The sequence below is a fragment of the Pyrus communis genome, chromosome 6 (assembly GCF_963583255.1).
Source record: "Pyrus communis chromosome 6, drPyrComm1.1, whole genome shotgun sequence".
NCBI classification, from domain to species: Eukaryota; Viridiplantae; Streptophyta; class Magnoliopsida; order Rosales; family Rosaceae; genus Pyrus; species Pyrus communis.
The window spans coordinates 25,401,321-25,419,602 of record NC_084808.1 but is presented as its reverse complement, the minus strand read 5'-3'; the positions used below and the strand labels follow the sequence as shown (position 1 = coordinate 25,419,602).

At 38.8% G+C, this 18,282-nt stretch overlaps 4 protein-coding genes across 4 annotated transcripts; 2 read left to right on the top strand and 2 right to left on the bottom strand.

The window, feature by feature from the left end:
* The first annotated feature begins 2,684 nt into the window (after positions 1-2,684).
* LOC137738178 (uncharacterized) lies at positions 2,685-5,675 on the top strand. The gene is made up of 8 exons (XM_068477803.1): positions 2,685-2,877; positions 2,958-3,013; positions 3,368-3,530; positions 3,762-3,850; positions 4,188-4,317; positions 4,603-4,695; positions 4,821-4,923; positions 5,125-5,675. Exons 1-8 carry the CDS (start codon positions 2,698-2,700, stop codon positions 5,472-5,474), a joined length of 1,164 nt encoding a protein of 387 aa, XP_068333904.1. The 5' UTR covers positions 2,685-2,697; the 3' UTR covers positions 5,475-5,675.
* A 518-nt stretch (positions 5,676-6,193) lies between these two features.
* LOC137737134 (uncharacterized) lies at positions 6,194-10,719 on the top strand. Its single transcript, XM_068476521.1, has 13 exons — positions 6,194-6,338; positions 6,439-6,500; positions 6,725-6,784; positions 6,883-6,970; positions 7,188-7,258; positions 7,369-7,470; positions 7,641-7,730; positions 8,138-8,212; positions 8,421-8,453; positions 8,722-8,799; positions 9,130-9,198; positions 9,705-9,817; positions 10,296-10,719. The coding sequence occupies exons 1-13, from the start codon at positions 6,284-6,286 to the stop codon at positions 10,315-10,317; spliced, it is 918 nt and encodes a 305-aa protein (XP_068332622.1). The 5' UTR covers positions 6,194-6,283; the 3' UTR covers positions 10,318-10,719.
* A 563-nt stretch (positions 10,720-11,282) lies between these two features.
* On the bottom strand, positions 11,283-13,406 carry LOC137736307 (AP2-like ethylene-responsive transcription factor At1g16060). The gene is made up of 7 exons (XM_068475596.1): positions 13,144-13,406; positions 12,968-13,059; positions 12,625-12,713; positions 12,464-12,537; positions 12,322-12,372; positions 12,145-12,221; positions 11,283-11,932 (listed from the first exon to the last, which is right to left on the bottom strand). Exons 1-7 carry the CDS (start codon positions 13,404-13,406, stop codon positions 11,283-11,285), a joined length of 1,296 nt encoding a protein of 431 aa, XP_068331697.1.
* Positions 13,407-14,988: 1,582 nt separating this feature from the next.
* Positions 14,989-17,135, bottom strand: LOC137737324 (probable pectate lyase 3). Its single transcript, XM_068476771.1, has 4 exons — positions 16,740-17,135; positions 15,913-16,573; positions 15,581-15,823; positions 14,989-15,352 (listed from the first exon to the last, which is right to left on the bottom strand). The coding sequence occupies exons 1-4, from the start codon at positions 16,970-16,972 to the stop codon at positions 15,131-15,133; spliced, it is 1,359 nt and encodes a 452-aa protein (XP_068332872.1). The 5' UTR covers positions 16,973-17,135; the 3' UTR covers positions 14,989-15,130.
* Between the last annotated feature and the right edge of the window lie 1,147 nt (positions 17,136-18,282).

The window sequence follows — 18,282 nt, the reverse complement described above, 5'->3', positions numbered from 1 at the left end:
ACTAGTAATTTCATAAAATTTCAGTCAGCGATGGGTGTTTTATTAATTAGTAGAGATAATTGCTCATTACAAAAGGTGGCGGTATTTACCGCATTAGCTTTTGATGGGACTGATAACCGTACTTAGTTAGGACTTGGATTGTCTACCCTCCCTATCACATACCTATCCCCCCCCCCTTCTATATTCTGTTATCACGATTAAATCACGTCAACATTTTATATTCCCATTGTTTTTTGTTTTATTATTTCTATAAAAAAAATCAATATAAAATGTTGACGTGGTTTAACTGTGACCACATAAATAGGAAGGGATGGGAAGGGTATGAGATGGGGAGGGCAGACAATCCAAGTCCACTTAGTTATCTAACATTTAGTACATCATCTATATGATAGGGCGACTTATGTATAATTCTTAATGGAGCGAGTTACAAGTATGTATATTTTTAGAGTAGGTATACTGCAAAGACATTCTAGGTGCTTGAGTACGATGAGAGATTTTTCAGTGTGACCGGCACACAAAGTAGCACACTACATGTCATTATACAAATGGTGAGATATGTGTGTTAAAAATTTACTATCTTCACTTTGGATGTGGTCCCTAACAAATAACAGTTCTGCAAGAATGCAGAAGAACCCAGAAGAATAGAGAAAAGCTAAGAAACAATTGGGAGAAAACAAGAGAGAGAAATGAAATCTTTTGTATTGATTTAAGTCGTAAAGACCGGCTTGTCTGGGAGTTTAATAAGAACGGTTGTTACTCGGTCAAGTCGGGATATAGATGGCTGCAAGATAGATCGTTAGAGTTGAGAGATACTCGTCGGCCTTCTGTCCGAGGGGTTCCCAGGAGTTTATGGAAAGAGATTTGGAAGTTGGAGGTTCCTCCCAAGCTGCGGCATTTTTTGTGGCTTACTGTGCATGGTTATCTTCCTACTCGGGATGCTCTTTTCCGCCGGAGATCCTCTCAGAACTCCACCTGTCCTATATGTTGCTGCCACGATGAGACCACTGAGCATATGTTCCTCTCCTGTTCTTGGGTGGAACCCATTTGGTTTGGTGGGGCGTTGGGTTACAAAGTGGATAGGCTTTCTCTCCCGGATTAGGTGGACTGGATCCAGGCGGTCTTCTCCCCGAACCTGTGCACCACGGGCGATTCGAAATGGAGGAGATCTTACATTGTGGTTACGTGTTGGTGTATTTGGAAGGCCCGATGTGATTTTGTGTTCAATGGGGTGCCCTTATGCCCTCCAAAAGTGTTGGCTGCGATCACTTTGGCGGTGAGCTCTTTCTTTGGTGCAAAGGATGCGGCAGGATATAGAAATGTGGGCGACGGGAGGAAGGAAAATCTGGCTGTGCGATGGTGTGCTCCGGTCGATCCTTTTGTGAAGATTAATGTGGATGCTAGCTGGTCCAAGGCCTCAAAATTGGGTTTTGCCGGTGTAATTGCGCGAGGACAGGACAGGAGGATGGTGGCAGCCGCGAGGTACGCTATCAGGGCTCCTTCGGCGGCTGCAGCGGAGGCCACAGCGTTGATGCATGGATGCCAGTTAGGTGCGGCTTTGGGTTTAAGGTATGTCATCTTGGAATCTGACTCCCTGGAAGCTATAAAATCTCTGTCTAGTTCGCTGTCTGTGGGTAGTTGGGAGGCTTTTCCTATGTTGGCTCGGGTTACGCAATTGGGGAGGGATTTTTCTGAGTGCCGTTGGTCTTGGGTGCCTAGGTTAGCTAATGGTGTGGCGCATGAGTTAGCGTCGGTTGATTTTCCGGAGATGTGTGATGTTGTATGGGTCGAAAGGCCTCCATCTTCGTTGGTCTTTGTATTGAACAATGATGGGCTACCTTGTCCTCACTAATTTGGGTATGGTGGTGATGGGGATGACGCCTCTATTTGGTGGGGGGGTCTTGTGGTATCTCCATTATCACTGCCTGGCTTTGTTTCTGCTGCTTGCCTCTTGTAGGCTTCTATATAATTGGCTGTTGGGTTTCAAAAAAAAAAAAAAAAAAAAAGGAAAAATTGTAGCACTAGTTTTTTTATTTTATCCGATTGAATTTCAATTAAAAATTCGTGATTATTCATTTTTTGACTCATCAAAATATACACATAGTCATTTTTGTAAATTTTGTCGAAACTTCAATCAAAATTAGTCATGGTGGAATGATCATTGTTACAATTTAGTTAAAGTTGAGTGACTATTTCTCTAATTGGATTAAGGTTGAGAGAGCATTGCTCTAATTGAGTTAAAGTTAAGGGACTATTTCTATTATTTTCTCATTTTTGTTTTTCATATTTGTCTCTTGATTCAACCTCATGTGTGTAGCATGTACCTTATTTTGACGAAGTTAACGTTAAAAACCATATCTGCACGTTTGATGAGTTAAAGGAACAATTAATTAAAAGACCATTGCTCTAATTCCGTTATAATTAAAAGGCCGTTTCTACAATTTTCTCTGCTTTAAAACAACGGCGGGCCGGATTTTAGGCTGGTTGCTGACGTTTTATTTTTAAATTTCGGCCCAAGATGATTAACTAGTGGGCTGGTTGATAATGGCATGCCATGTCGACACATAAGGAGGGAAAAGGCGCGTGTTGTCTAGTTTTCAGCCACACGCGAGACGTCAGTGTAGCAACGCGACGCGACTCTTCCACTCTCAAAGCCGCTTGCAGCCTGCGAAGTCTCGAGCTTTTTTTTTTTCATGTCAAATGTCGTCGCTTTGTTGCTCTGGACTCGCACTGCAATGGAGGCACAAGAGCGTCCGCTTCTTTCTTTTTCTTCGCTCCAACACAAGGACCAGTTGCAGTCGCAGCAGTATCACGTTCGTGCCCAGAGTCACTTCATCTTCAACCAACGACGACGCCGTCTCAGCCCCCAAGCCACCGCAGGTACCCTCTCTCTCTTGAATTTCCCGGAAAATCTGACTGCATTTTTTTTTATTGATGGTGTTTTGGGATTGGTATGGCAGCTGGGTTATGATCCTTCCGAAGACTTATTCGGGCTCGAGGCCAATTCAAAGCCGAGGTTTGTAAATTTGTAAAATTTTCACTTCATATAATTTCATTTGTTTATAGTATCTGACTCTTATTTCATAATTAAAAGACGATATTCTATTTTAATCCAATCTAAACTACGGAGGGTAATTTGGACTCGAGTTGATAGGAGCATTGGACACTTGAAAAAAAATTCCAAACATTGACACTTGGTGTATCGAGTCGTGTTACTGGCATTTGGTGTATCGGGTCGTGTTACTGGCACACTGAGAAATTTCTCGGTAGATAGGGGCACATCCACTCTAGCTAACGTGGCTGCCCGCATTGTCTGCTTAGATTATGTTTAAGTTGGCACTTAGACTTAATAAATGTATCTTAATTTCAGGAATGTTAGTTTGGGTGCGCGCAGACCCAGGTCGTGGTTTGGTCCAAACGGGCAGTATATCAGGGAGCTGCCTTGCCCGAGTTGCCGGGGGAGGGGATATACTCCTTGTTCAGAGTGCGGTATAGAAAGGTCCAGATCAGATTGTTCACAGTGTGTTGGGAAGGTTTGTGCTTTTTCTAAGGCTTATTGTGAAGAGTTGCTTATAGATAAGATATGCATTTCATAATGTGCTATGTTGCTGTTGATTATTGATTCGGACATTGTTGTTCTTGAATCTATTATCTTTCGTTTGCTTCGGTTTGATGATTAAGAATGTGCTATAGCTATGAATAAAGCATAAGGCATTGATTTTCAAGGGAAACTCGACTCATTAACCTTTCGCTTATCGTAACAGGGCATAATGACTTGTCGTCAGTGTTCAGGAGACTGTGTCATATGGGAAGAGTCGATTGATGAACGACCATGGGAGAATGCTCGCTCAGTGTAACGTCTTAGCCTTCCTACTTTATCTTGCACTCTTGGTTTGTTTTCCATATTCTATATTTTCTGCCGTGCTGTTGCTTGTATTTAGTACCTAGTTTATAACAATTTAATCACTGCCTTTTTTATCTGGTCATTTTAGTTAGACTTTAGTTTTGGAAAGGATATCTTAAACCGAAAGATTGACATGATCACTGAAGCAAGTATTTCTACCTAAATTTTGCTTCATATTTATTTTCAAGTATTTTCTTCTGTTTAGCTTTTACATGTCAAGTATTTTGAGTTCTTTCATGATGCAGTGGAACTTTGGATATCTTACTTTAACTTTTCCCCCTCCCAGTTCTCCGCTCAGAGTGAAGGAAGATGATGAAGTTGACAATTTAGACATAAAGCTAGTGAAGAGAAAATCGAAGCGAGTGTACCAATCACCACCACCTGAAGTTGGACTGAAGATCAGCCGGTCTCTAAAAGTTAGTTTATCCGCTTCAACCTTACCAGAAATGTTGCATGTAAATTGGATGACATGAATACATACAAGATCACGTATTAATTGCAAACTAGAGCTATACCTATATATGATACCTGCAATTTTTAGCTATCAGAACTCTACAGACGCTTGTTATTGTTATTGGCTTGATGCTCAGTTTTGCAATTGGTATATTAGTTCATAAACTGTTACTTAATAGAGGACACGGCATAAACATTGAGTTCCATATCATGAATTTAATCTTCTTTGTCTAGTTGGATGATTGCAGAGTCTGAATGCCAAAACCGGTCTATTTAGTAAGAGAATGAAGATCATCCATCGCGATCCTAAGCTTCATGCTCAAAGAGTGGCTGCAATTAAGGTCCAGATTTTAAGATTAAGTACTTTTGGGAACTTCCAATATTTAACTTTGATGAATTTTGTGCTCAAACATTCATACTTCAAAATAAAGAGGATTTAATTGCATTGGTTTTATATGTGTTGCAGAAAGCCAAAGGAACTGCTGCAGCAAGAAAGCATACGTCGGAAGCTTTAAAAGCTTTCTTTAGTGACCCAGAAAACCGTCGCAAAAGGAGCATTTCAATGACGGGTAAGTTCTTACACTCCATTGTAGATTTACTGTTGGTAGTTTGTCACTGAATCTGCATACTAGGATTACATCCATTGTTTAGTACAGGCACATTTTGTAACCTTATTTTCCATCTGTTCTATTGCCTTGTTCCGCAGAATGCGGGAATGTAAACGTATGCAACAGGCTTTGACTTAAATCTGTTTCCCTTCTGCGATGCAGGAATAAAATTTTACTGCCGAAACTGCGGACGCGAGGGGCATAGAAGACACTACTGTCCAGAATTAAACGGTGGTTTGATAAATAGACAGTTCACCTGTGGCGTTTGCGGCAAAAAGGGCCATAACAGAAGAACCTGTCCAAAGTCGAGGTTGATGAGCAGTCACAAAAGCGGGGTTAGAAGACATCACCACTGCAAGATATGTGGTCAAAGAGGCCATAATCGCAGGACATGCCCGAAACTTATTGGGGTGAAGGTCAAGCTTGGCAGCAGAAGAACATACAAGTGCAGGATGTGCCAAGAGAATGGGCATAATAGTAGGACATGTCCTAATAGATTTGTATCTTCCTGAAAACATTGTTCGCCAATCAGAAGAAATTAGAGCAATTGACGTTGTGCCTTTCCCAAAAAAAAAGGTCCACAATGAAATACCATGAAACATGTCAATGCTAGAAGTGAGTTGTATTAGTTTGTCAGGATCATCTTCTTATAAATTAGCAAAAATTAAGTAGTCTAGAATATCGTCTCAGTTTGTCAAGATCATCTTCTTGTAAATTAGTGGAAATTAAGTAATTTAGAGTATCACCTTACACTCATGATGGTATTTAATGTTATGCTGATGCTCAGCATCACTTAAGATTACTAGGATGGGACCAACCTAATCCCAAGTGCATTTGAATAATCAAATGCACATGTCGTGTCTATAAAATAAGGAAAGTATTATTCAGACTCATTTTATGTTTTACAGATCTTTACTAATCTTTAGTCATTTAATTTTTATAATTTATTTGATCGGTCAAAAATTGAGAAGGATATATGAAAAATAAAAATAAGTATTTGTAGTTGCTTAGTATTATGGTCTAATAGTATTCATTTTCGCTCGGAAGTGAGAGGTCTTAGATTTTGAACCACATTATTGCTAACCTATTGTAAGGCTAAATGCACCTCGTTTCTCTTAGTGTAGATAATATATTTGTTAAAAAAAAAAAAAATATATCTTTGTTTAAAAAAAAAAAGTATTTGTATAGTACTATCCTAAACACAATACCCACGAAACGACGTCGTGGGGCATAGAAAAAGGTCAAAGTCGGTTGTCTCATCAATAAATACGCCGTCGTTTCCTCACCGTCCTGCACTTTCTGATCGAACACGAACTCCGCCATGGCTATGCAGAGCGGAATAGGGGTTTCCAAGATCCTGATCTTAGCTGGGGCAGGTACTTATCCCTCGCCCGTATTCTGTGTTTTTCTTACTCGGTCTGTTTGGTTGCGGAGTTAGCTGTATTCGATCTGAGTGATTGGTTGTTCTCTGCGCAGGGTATACTGGCACCATCCTTCTTAAGAACGGTAAATTATCCGAGCTGCTCGGTGAACTTCAGGTACTGTTTTTACCTTTTTTGTTTTCTGCTTATTTAGTGGTAAAATCAAATTTATGATTTTTTTAAAATGTTTATTTGTCATTGTTTACTTGGGTCGGAGCGGTTTGGTGTTGGGGAAAAGGGGTTTGATCGTTTTGGTAATTTTTTTTGTTTATTTGGGAGTTCGTGTTTGGTTGCTGAGAAAATTTGATGGATTTTTGCGTTTGTTTGTGGTTTGGTGGCAGTCATTGTTAAATGGATCCGGGGAACACGCAGACGGTGACTATGATTCCCTCACAGCACAGGTATTGTGGAAATTGGTGTAAGATAGTGTGGAATGATGTTTTTTTTGTGTCGAATTTGTTCGTATGGTTATGAAGTTTCCTGTTTGATTATCTTTTAGATTAGCCGAATGACAGCTGAGATCAGGCAAATTGGCTCTTCGCGTGGCGGGGGAACGGTTTTTGTGAATGGGAACGGTAGCCAAATTGGTATCTCACCTTTCTCTCTGGTGCTTCTAATAAATTCTTCGGTTGCTTTGTGTTTTCTTCCTTTTGTGTATTAAAACTTAATGCATGGTCATGCCCTTTATTTTGGGTTCAAGTTGCCACAACTACTATTTGCGTTATGCAGTTCATAATACGAAAGAAACAATTTCGAAGTGGTTCTCTTTTTTCTTTTCATTGAAATTCTTGTTTTTCTTTTCAGGTAATATGACATCACTAATAATGCCAGCAGCTACCTTGGGAGCAGTGGGCTATGGATACATGTGGTGGAAGGTATGCAGATTATATGGATATTTTTATATTATTTCTTCAGTCAATTGACTCAATTCCCTGAGTTTTTTTTTCTTGAGTAAGCTAACATTTTTCTCTTTGCAAATGGTTAGGGTCTAAAATTCTCAGATATGATGTATGTGACAAAGCGTGGTATGGCTACTGCTGTTGAGAACTTGACAAAAAATCTGGATAACGTGAAAGAGGCTGTTGCTGTAAGTTTTCCGTTGTCTGACAAAAAAGAAAATCCTATGTTGTGTGAAGTTGTATTAAGGAGATCATAGTTGTTCCCATATCAACTTGGCTTGCAGAACTCATATATATATATATATATTAATGGATATTTAAACAATTCAACTGTATTTAATATCCTTATGCTGGACAGAAAGCAAAGAAGCACCTGACGCAGAGGATTCAGCATGTGGATGACAAAATGGCGGAGCAAAATGAGCTTTCAAGGTCAATTAAGGAAGATGTATGTCCTTTACTGCATATTGAACCCTTAACTCATAGATTTAAAAAAAATTTCATGTTTGAATGATGCTGATTCTTGTTAGATTTCCATAACTAGTGAGTAAGCAATTCTGATATGATCAGTGTTGATTTATAGAGAATGATTTTTCACAGCTGGTTTTTGGGGGTGTATTTAGCTATTCGCTATCCAAGTGTGATGCTTGATGTCTTAAATGTACACATTTTAGTATTTAACAAGCCCTATCCAATTTAACCTTAGATGTATGGTATTCGTACTTTCTTTAGTATCATATGGATATTTTGCGATCCGTAATATCATATGGCTTTCTTTTGATTACCATACTTTAGAAATATATTTTACTTTCTTCTTAGCTTCATCTCTATATTTGGTTACAATTTGTGAAACAGGTTGCTGGAGTGCAACATTCTCTCACTGATATTGACTATGACTTGAGTAGATTGCAGAGCATGGTTTCTGGTTTGGTGAGTTCTCCTTCGAGATTATGTTGCTTTAGGCCAATTTTTTACCTCTCTTTTTAAGCACGCACGTTTTCATTCTCTCTCTTCATGATGCACACCCATTTTTCTTTTCTCTTATGTACCTCGTTGTCCTTTACGTATCTCTTTCTCTATCACGCATGCACAATATATCTGAATTAGTAGTAACTTGTTTTCCATTTCCCTTTCTCAGGATCATAAGATGGGTTCTCTTGAACAAAAGCAGGTAAAACAGCTTTACTTCTAGTGGAATAGTTGAGCCATGATTAATTGATGAGAAATTATAGAATTTGTTTTTTAGGGATGACATGCTTGATCTTACTTTTTATTGTGCATAACTTGGCTCTTTCTTCATCTTTAAAACTGAAACTAACGAGTTGTAAGTCAAATTTGTTTTCGCTTTGGAGAATTTTGAGTGGTTCTTGCATTTAGTTCAGTACATACATCATCCATTTGTCTGCTTGAGGTCTTACTTACATAAATGTGTTGTGCAGGATCTTGCAAATCTTGGTGTTATCTACCTGGTCAATTTTGTCGATGGAAAAAAAGTTGAAATGCCTAAAACTCTGCAGGTTTGTACACGTTCATGGATTTATAATATCTTTTGACTTTAAGAAAATGAAAAAATAAATTAAAATTGTGTTCATTTATCAAAGTTACCTTTAATTAGTAAGGTCATATCGTAGTCAAAGTTAATGTGGCAACAGAAACATCTGATATTGTTGATCTACCTGTTATCAATTCAGTGCAAGCTACTTATTACTCGACAGTTTCAGATAAATTCTTCAAAGCAGCACATAGTGACTGCAAAGTTGTTTTTTTCGCGCTGCCCTTTATCTTTTACTGTGATCCTGTACTTAATTAGTAATACCACCTGGATGGTGTATTTTTTCCACTTGCAGAAGCAACTTGAAAACTCTGGGAAGTCACGTGGTCGTTTACCATCATATTCAGATGCTTCGGGCCTGATGGTTTGTTTCTAAGAATCCCTTTTCTTCTGGTTGTTGATTATATGCTAGTTGGAAATATTGCAGAGGACTTGATATTTATTTGTTATTATTATTTGTGGTTGATAAAACCGTGTAATAATGTAAGGCGGTTGATCCCTTTGTTTTTCTGAAAAACAGAGAGTAATCTATGGCAATTAAATGCCAAATTAGTGCATTTACGAAGCAAGATGCTTTAGTTTTGCATTCTCTTTGTTTTCATTGTCATTTTACACCACAACATTTGGAGCAAGTAAAGAGGTCAAATATGGCTTCCTTTCAAGCTATATACCCGAGTAGCTACTGAAAATCATAGGCCTTTCAGTTTTTCCCGTTTCCTACAAAGTGTCTTTAGTTTATATTGGAGGATGAGTTGGTCGTGTTGTTTTATTTGGCTTGAAAAATGACACTACTATATCAGCCACTGGAATCTTGACATCCAAAGCATTAATACCTGCTACTTAATTGTAATTCGTTCCACTTTTTTGCAGGGTCTTAAAGAAATTGCGGACTCTCTGTCTGAAACTTTAAATCCATCAACTGATGCTATTGTGAAAGATGATACTGAAATGACAGGAGAGAATCAGAAGAATAACCTGATAAGGTTTGAATAGAAACTCTATTATCTAGTATTTGCATCATTCTTGAACAGTGTAATGGCTATCAGTCTGTTTGTATCCATATCTGATGCCTTCGACTGAGATTACCAAGCAATGTTAGCCATACTTATTTTGGACTTAGCTCTTTTTAGTTTCTCTTATCTGTAGGGGAGAGAACTGCATTTTATTCTTATTTGTGTGTTTAATTTTAACTGCTGTGAACTATCTTGGGCAGTCGTTAATTAACATTTAGTTTGAGACAATACCATGTTACTGAGGGCTGATTGTAGATATTGATTTAGGATTCAATCCCGCCTTGTATCTATAAGGTAGCTAGAGCCTAGATTAATGATCTGGGGCAGTCCAATGGATATCCTGTTGAGTGTCATAAGTCTCTTTTTCGGAACTGATATGCATGAGCTATATCCCTGTTGAGCGTCGATTGATATTCTTACGTTGTAATTAAATTCGCTGTTTTTGCAGGTCGGTGTCAACCAGGTGTTGATTGCAATATTCTAAAGAAGATGGCTGCATCGCTATGTTTTAATGCTATGTAGTCATAACTCATGAGAGACAACTAGGTTTATTTGGTCCAGTAGTTCAAGTTTGATGTACAAAATCTCAGCAACCGCGGAGTTGTTTCACATTTATGCATTTAGATGTTTTATTTCTGAAGTTTCGGATCACGGAGAGATGAAGTAAATATTACAGTGGAGCTTAGTAACCTTATTTTGTTGGCTTAAATGAAAGCATAATGTTCGAGTACAAATTTCGGGTTCTTTTGGTGTTGCCATTATGCTGTTGATTAGTTCCTATTAGTGTTACTTTCAAAATCTCGATTTGTCCTTATTTTTCTACTGATTTGAAAAATTAGGACTCACTTGTATTCACCTCAACCCTTTTTCTCTCCCTCTGGTTCATCTAATGTCTTCTCAATCGTGCAAGGAGCTTGCCCTCCGTTAATTGCATTGTTCTGTGCATCCGATATCCCGAGTTTGAATCTCTGCTTTCTCAATATCGTGCACATATATGTAGCCACAACTTCCAATTCGAAAAATCTCTTAACCCACATTTTAGTGGCAGAAGAAGAGTTGTCACGTAACCGGAATTAATTAAGTTGCTTAGAGCAATGTATCTAATCTAATATCTATCCTCCTCGACAAGAATTCACATCTCCCTTCTCATAAAATACGTTGGAAAAAGAAGAATCAAAAGACGGAAATTAAAAGGCTTGCATTTATCTTTAATGTTCTTGGTGGAGTAATATTTAACCCAAACCCTATCTTATAGATCAAAGTAAACCACTAAGACTGATATCCCTTGTTATTTCTTTATATTCCCAGTGGCTCTGCATCGTATGGAAAAATCCAGGGATTTATTAACACCAACTCCCTCTAACAGTCAGAAGAAGCGAAACCGAAACGATCTAGCTGGAGTTTTACGAGTGATTTAACTAAAACTAAAGTTAAATTAGTTGAAGTCCGGGGAAGTAAACATGTTTAAGGCACCATTCCAAAGGGGTTGGTCCCTGGAGTTGCACAAGGGCAGCAGGCTCTCCTCCTGTGACTCTAATGCTGGCAAAACGTCGTTGTTTGAAGGACACGTAAAGGGATTATTTCGCATTTCTTCGTACGAAATCTGCTTAATATTGTCGCTGTTGTTCTGTTCCGGAAGAAGGTTTGAATCATTCTTCTCACTCTCTTCATTATCTCCATTTAAATTCTTTTCCACCAGCTCTTTAAATATTGAGGATTGAAGGAGGAGGCCAAGTGCTGTTGGGGAAGATGATGACTTGGGGCAGGGGCTAACGGGCATAGGAGGCTGCTGCTGCCTTGGGAAAATGTCGCGATTTTTTGAGGCGTCTATGTCATCTACGGCGAAGGAGTTCGGTTGGAACATGGACATCTGTCTTCCTTCCTTTCTCAGAGGGACGCCATTTGAGGAAGTTGGCATGGGGAGAGGCTGATCTGGATTCGATTTCGGTTCCTGAGGGCCAAGAGAGTTGGCTCCTGGCCTCAGCCATCTGATGTATGTGCTCAAGTCAAAGTTGGTCACTGCGTTTATGCCTCTGTATTCTATCGCTGCAATATCATAAGCATGAGCAGCCTCTTCCTGGGTACCTAGATGGAATAAAAGAAGCCATATAAACCACTTCACACACCCATTGTACTTTGAAACAAATAGATTTAAAGGTCAGCCAACGATTTTAATGCTCATTTTTTAGCCTCCTACACTCCTGTGAGTGCAGAAGGAGCATCAAATATTCAATTTGGAGCATAGTGACAAAAAGGAGAGTGGAAATCGCTACCCTAGAGATCGGATTGAAACTCACCATAAGTGCCGAGGTAGAGGTACTTGTTTCCGAAAACTCTCCCTATCCTTGCTTCCCATCTCCCATTGTGATGGTGCCTGCAGTTCTCACAAGCGTTCAATCTTAGAAATTTTGAACGAATTGGTTAACTTAAGAGAAACAAAAGATTAAAATGGTAAAGAAGTTAAGTAGTACTACCTTGCAACTCCTCTATATTTGGATACACCTCTTGAAAAGCCACTGCTCCTTCTGTAAACAGAAGAAAAAGGAGATCACTGACATGAAATTAGTATACAAAAAATGTTTACAGGAGGAGTGGTCATTAGGAGATGAATATTACCTTCTCAGAGAGGCTAAATATTCTTCTTTTGTTAAGGTGTTCATTATCTCAATTTCACTCTCATAATCAGGCACCTGAAAACAAGAAGACATTGAATCAAAATTAACACGACACTCGCATAGATTATTGCCTATAAATGGCGTGTCGTCAGAAAATCATACCGGAAAATTTGTAAAGGTTGATGTTCCCCAATACTTGAGTGCTGCCAAATCATAGGCTCTTGCAGCAGATTCTTCTTCATCATAAGCCCCTGTTGGATTTCCCTAAAAAATGTTTAGTTGCACACTAAAATGTGGACCAAGATAATGATTAGAAGTTTATGTGAAACGATTTCTGCATTCATTTTCTCATTTAGCATATCCTGTTTATTTGTCGTTTGAGTTTCTTTCGATTTATTTAATCTAAAGGCCAAACATATATAGCATTGATGTGATGGAGAGGTAAAATGATGTGCGGAAATCACTTCCCTAAATCTGTGACTAGTCATGTCATGTTAGTACTTACCCAAATAAACTTGCTTTCCCTTCTTCCTTTGTGTTGGGTTCCAAGACCCTTTATCCCATAAATGAGCTTCATATCTTCCGGTCCATCGATGCCTGCATTTATAAACTCCTCGATATCAAGCCTCATCATTCGACTAAAACACAAATAATTGTCAGCATAAACACAACATATCAGACCGGCTGACTCCACGAAATCTGGAACTTCTCTTCACAGTTGTCGTCGTGGTAGTACTAGTAGGAGATTGATCAGCCTGAGCCTGCTGCTTTAGTCTTTGATCACCTTGCTGATCACTGTTTCCTGGAGCAGTTGTAGCAGCAACAGCAGACGAATCGCGGCGCCTCCTTTTGACGCACTTGCTCACCAAAGCGTCAACTTCTATCGTGCACAACGGACGCCTCCCGGAGCTGATCAGTTCAGATTTTACAGCACTAGTATCCATCTCTTTATCTTTTTCTTTGTCAATACTAAACAACATAAGACAATTAGGCTTTCACTTTTTGAGTGTTTGCTGTTGGAAAAAAAAAAAATGCAAAGTGCTTATATGCATGTGCTTTCACTTGTTTTATGCTTACTTTGTCTTTTGAGTTGCGATGATTTCGGTGCCTTTCTGAGACAAGAAATGAGTGTCTGCATGCTAGCAGAAACTCCGGCCGACTTCAGCCTCTGAAGAAGGCATCCATGTTATTCTTTTTTCAAAACTCCGAGTGGATGATACAGGATTGACACTATTTAACTCTTTTATTTTTCTTGGATAGAGGATTAGTTATACTAACTCTTCGGCATAATCTAGGTTAACTTAACAAATATTTAAATTCACATGCTGAACACTAAGGCTGACTTTGTCTAAGTTCAGATTGTGTGTGACAAAAAAAATATTTTTTTTCATGGCTTTATTGCCCTTTTTCTAGGAAGCATAAGTTTGGCCAACAACTATTTTGATCTAATATGACAGTCAGTCTTTGAGTTCAAATCTCATGAATTCTTCAGAAAATATTGAACTATACATATCCGCAGTGCAATTTTGTAATTAAGGAGGATAATGCACTTTTAGCCCAACAATCATTGTAAATACCAAGAGATTGTAGTTTAAAGTTGTTAAGATCAGTCAGCATTCGTTACTGTTATCGAGGTTCTGCGCTCGATTCAGGGCCCCCTCTTTCAATATTGCTTGTCTAAAATAGAAATAAATTAAAGTAGCTAGTGCATATCAAGGTACAATAAAAGTGGATAAAATTATATGTTTCCACTGAGGGTATGAAGGGAATTTGAACCCTATATTTCCAAGAAATGGCAGCAAAGTAAAAAAAAAAAAAAAGTTATCTTAACACATAAATGGTGAAGTTTTGGAGAATCATAGTAGACAAGCAGTGGACGAGACAAGAAAATTCTGGCTTCTCCAAAGATGACAATGTCCAAGGGGCATTATATTTTGTTTTGTGGGATAATTAGGCATGGCCAAACCTGTCGCTTGTGTTGCTATACGACAACATATGATTCCCCGTTTGTTTGTTGTGGTTTTAGCTTAGGGTTCTTCGTCCAATATTTACTACTTGGTGTCTGATATGATTCACTTGTATTTTATGGCAAACGTGTCAATCTCCTATATCTAGAATATTGTATGCAATTAAAATGTGTGGAGTTGCTTTCCATACACCACGTTAATTCCTATGGAGATTTCGAACCAACCCTTGTCCTTGTGATGATGCTTTCACAGACTGGATGTCAAATTGTTAATTAATCAATTAGCACTAATCATGATATATAGATCATATTATGCTGCGCGCATCTTTATGGATCATTCCATTATAATTAGTATTGTTAACTCTAATGCTGCAATTAGCATCCACATGCAGTCCTAAATTAATTATTCGATCGGTTTGATTGGGCATGACCTTTACTGCTTTCTTCAATTTATATTAGATTTGAATTTAGGTGTATATCCCTCTCCCACTTCCATCTTTTTTTCCTTCATTAATTCCCCAATAAATTACCAAAAAGAGAATAAGAAAATAATTAGAAAGTGCAACAATGGTGACATATATGTACGGCTTCAGAATATCCTCTTTTTTCATATGTTTCGATCCTTGTTTTTGCGTTTGAATAACACGTACTACATCCAATGGTGCGCACGTTCAAAAAAGAGGAAAATAATAACAAAAAAACCTAGCAGGGTTTGCCGACAACGCAGTTTAGAGCGCCGGAAAATTTTGTGAGCCTTGTGGCAAAGGTCCCTGGTTGGAAGGGCATCATGTCCAACTTTGCTGGGTGTTGGCTGGCTCCTGATCCAGATTCAACAAAGAAAGCTCCATTCATCATCAAATCTCCCTCAGATCTCCATTCCCAGTTCTTCCACTCTGACTCTGGTGTATGCTCCCTATGGGTCACCTATACAATTAAATCCAGAATTATTGACAGATTAAATATGAACGAACGTATTAGAGCATGTATAATAATAAACGGTTATATTTGGACTATATTTACTGATTACTTTTTGGATCAAGCTAGCACGTTTTGGTAAAAACTAACATCCGCGCTCGTGCGTGAAGACACTTGACTGGGGCTAATTAGTATTTACTAATTAATAAAAATTAATTCATGTAAACTGTATGTTACCTGTTTGGTGGCCGCGTTCGCGGGAGCAATGAACCTGTTACCCTGGCTGATGATGGTAGGGTTCATGTTTCCTCCGATGGCATACATGATCCAGTGGTTGTAGTCGTTGTTCACCACGTGGAAGAATCCGTGCCGGACCCTCGGCATCCTCTGCACCAGTCCCTGACCAAAGTGGTTGAAGGCCAAAGTAATTTGCATGATTTTGTCTTGAGTGTGCGCGTTGTTGGCGCCAAACAACATCACCTGCATGCATGCATGATTTTCAGATTTTGTACGCACCATTAATTATTAGGTTAATTAGCTTAAGGTTAAAGTAATTCCAATTTAAGTACATCATCGTGGTCAGTGAAGTGGGAGTTGGAGATGGTGATGGCGGTGGAAGCCATGACAACATCGATGAGCCCATCTGCGCACCGGGACATGGAAACGTGGTCGATCCAGACGTTGGAGGCACCAAAGAGGGAGATACCATCGCCGTCACTCTTGGTCCTCAAACCCATGTGGTCGACGGAGTCCCTGATCATACCACCGGGTTTGGACACAATCATTTTGATGTGAAGGTTGGTGATGATTACATTCTTCACAAACTGGAGGGTAATGCCACCACCCTCTTCTATCACAACATTGGCTCCTCTACCATCGATGGTCTTGTCACTGGTCACCATCAGCTCTTGCTCCAGCCTAATCACCATGCTTCTTGCGAAGATTATCCACAAAGGCCCTTTCTGAATCACGGCGTGGCGTAGGGTTCCGGGTTTGGGGTTTTGTACGTCATTATCTGTGCCCACAGTCACCACGTAAATGGGACCGTCCTTACCTCCGGTGGCCTTTTTACCAAAGCCTTGGGCGCAGCCTACAATCTTCTTTCGGTTATTGGCCCAATTAGCGTCACACCTCCAGCAGGCGTCAATTGGATTGGTCGCCATGCATGGACCATTATAACCCTTGTTACCTCTCAAGTTCCTTCTTGTGGTGTTTTCCTTGGACAAAAGCCTGCGTACATATATGTGTATATATGTCACTGATGACAAAACTAAAACATATACATTCGTATATATAAATGTATGAAGTACCATTTTTTGCCAGACTTATATTGTTAAGCAAAAGTTTATATATATTATTGTCGAACGGTAAATCTGCATGCAATAATTAGACTTACTCGGCAACTCCAGTATTGAACTCCTCAGTGGCTTGCTCAGGATTTTTATGGTAGCTTTCCATGGCCTCCTTTAAGGCTTCTTGGGCTCGTTCTTTCCAGTACGCATCTAAATCTAATACCATAGTATCTTCATTTGTAACATCGGTTGGACCATCATTACTCGAAACAAATGCAGCAAAGGATAAGAAAAACAAACACAGAAAGAAATAGGGCGAGTTAAACATCGCTGCCATTGTTGTTGGTACTTCGTCGGCGGCCACCGACACCTTGCGAGAGGACACTGTCGGGTTGGGCGAGGACAGGGTTGCTCGATGGTGTTGAAGCAGTCCCGGCCAAGCCAAGCCAACAGATTAAACCGGTCACAAGAGATTATTAATTAACCAACCGACTTATCTATTGATTTGCCTGGGGGTGTCTTTAAATATGAGAACAGACTCGCTAAATAAGTCATTTGCAGTTAATTAATTATAATTAAGCGTCTTAATCTAACATTTGACGGGAAGTGTGGGCAGCCGCTCCCCTGCATCGGTTGACCGTTAAAAATAGCAATAGGGCTACCCTTCCCTTTTGAAAAGTTCTTTATCTTCTCGCATTGATTAATTCAGGTAGCTAATTCTGGATGTTGTTACAGGAAAGACTATCACCATAATACTCGCATCGACACATGTTTAATACATTTGTAAATTGTAATAGTCAAAGTCTTTTTTTTTTTTTCATAACGGTTTTCAAGGTTTACGTGCGTACGTATGCGTAAATCAAGTGTCTTGACTGTATGGATAAGTTCAATTTGGATCTTTTGATTGAAAAGTAATATTTGTAAACATCCTTGTTTGTAAAAAAGTTTTTTTATACACTTATGGGTTTTTATCACAAATAATTCCTGAAATTAACCATCATCATTAAGATGATATCTGAAATTAAAAATCAATTAATGTAGTCCCTGAAAATGTGTCGAAAATCAATGTGATATTTCCATTACAATTCTGTTAAAAATTCTATTAAGTGCTAATGTGGCACATAAATGGATCTCATAAGTCATTTTTTCTCACAAATGGTCATTGAAATTGACCACAACATCAAAATAGTCCCTAAAATTGAAAATTGATCAATGTAGTCCCGCAAGTGTCTCAAATCAATGTAGTCATTCCGTCACAATTCTGTCAAAAATTCTGTTATGTGCTGATGTGACACATAAATGGGTCACGCAAGTATAATTAAATTTAAAAATTACAAATTGGCTTAATAATTTAATAGTTAATAAAAAAATTGTCAACCCAAAAACCCAGTCTTGCAATCACCAATGATCCCAGTCCATATTTCTCTACCTCGTTCGCTCTCTATTCTCTTAAAAAAAAAAAATATATATATATATATATATATATATATATATATCAATATCAATACACCCATCTTACACACTTTGACACCTTTCACCAAATTCAACTTAGATCGAGATCACCTTTGGTGACGGCTTGGTCCATTGGCAACAACTTCTGTGACATCACCGTTAACATTTAGGCGATTATCATTCTCACAACCTTAA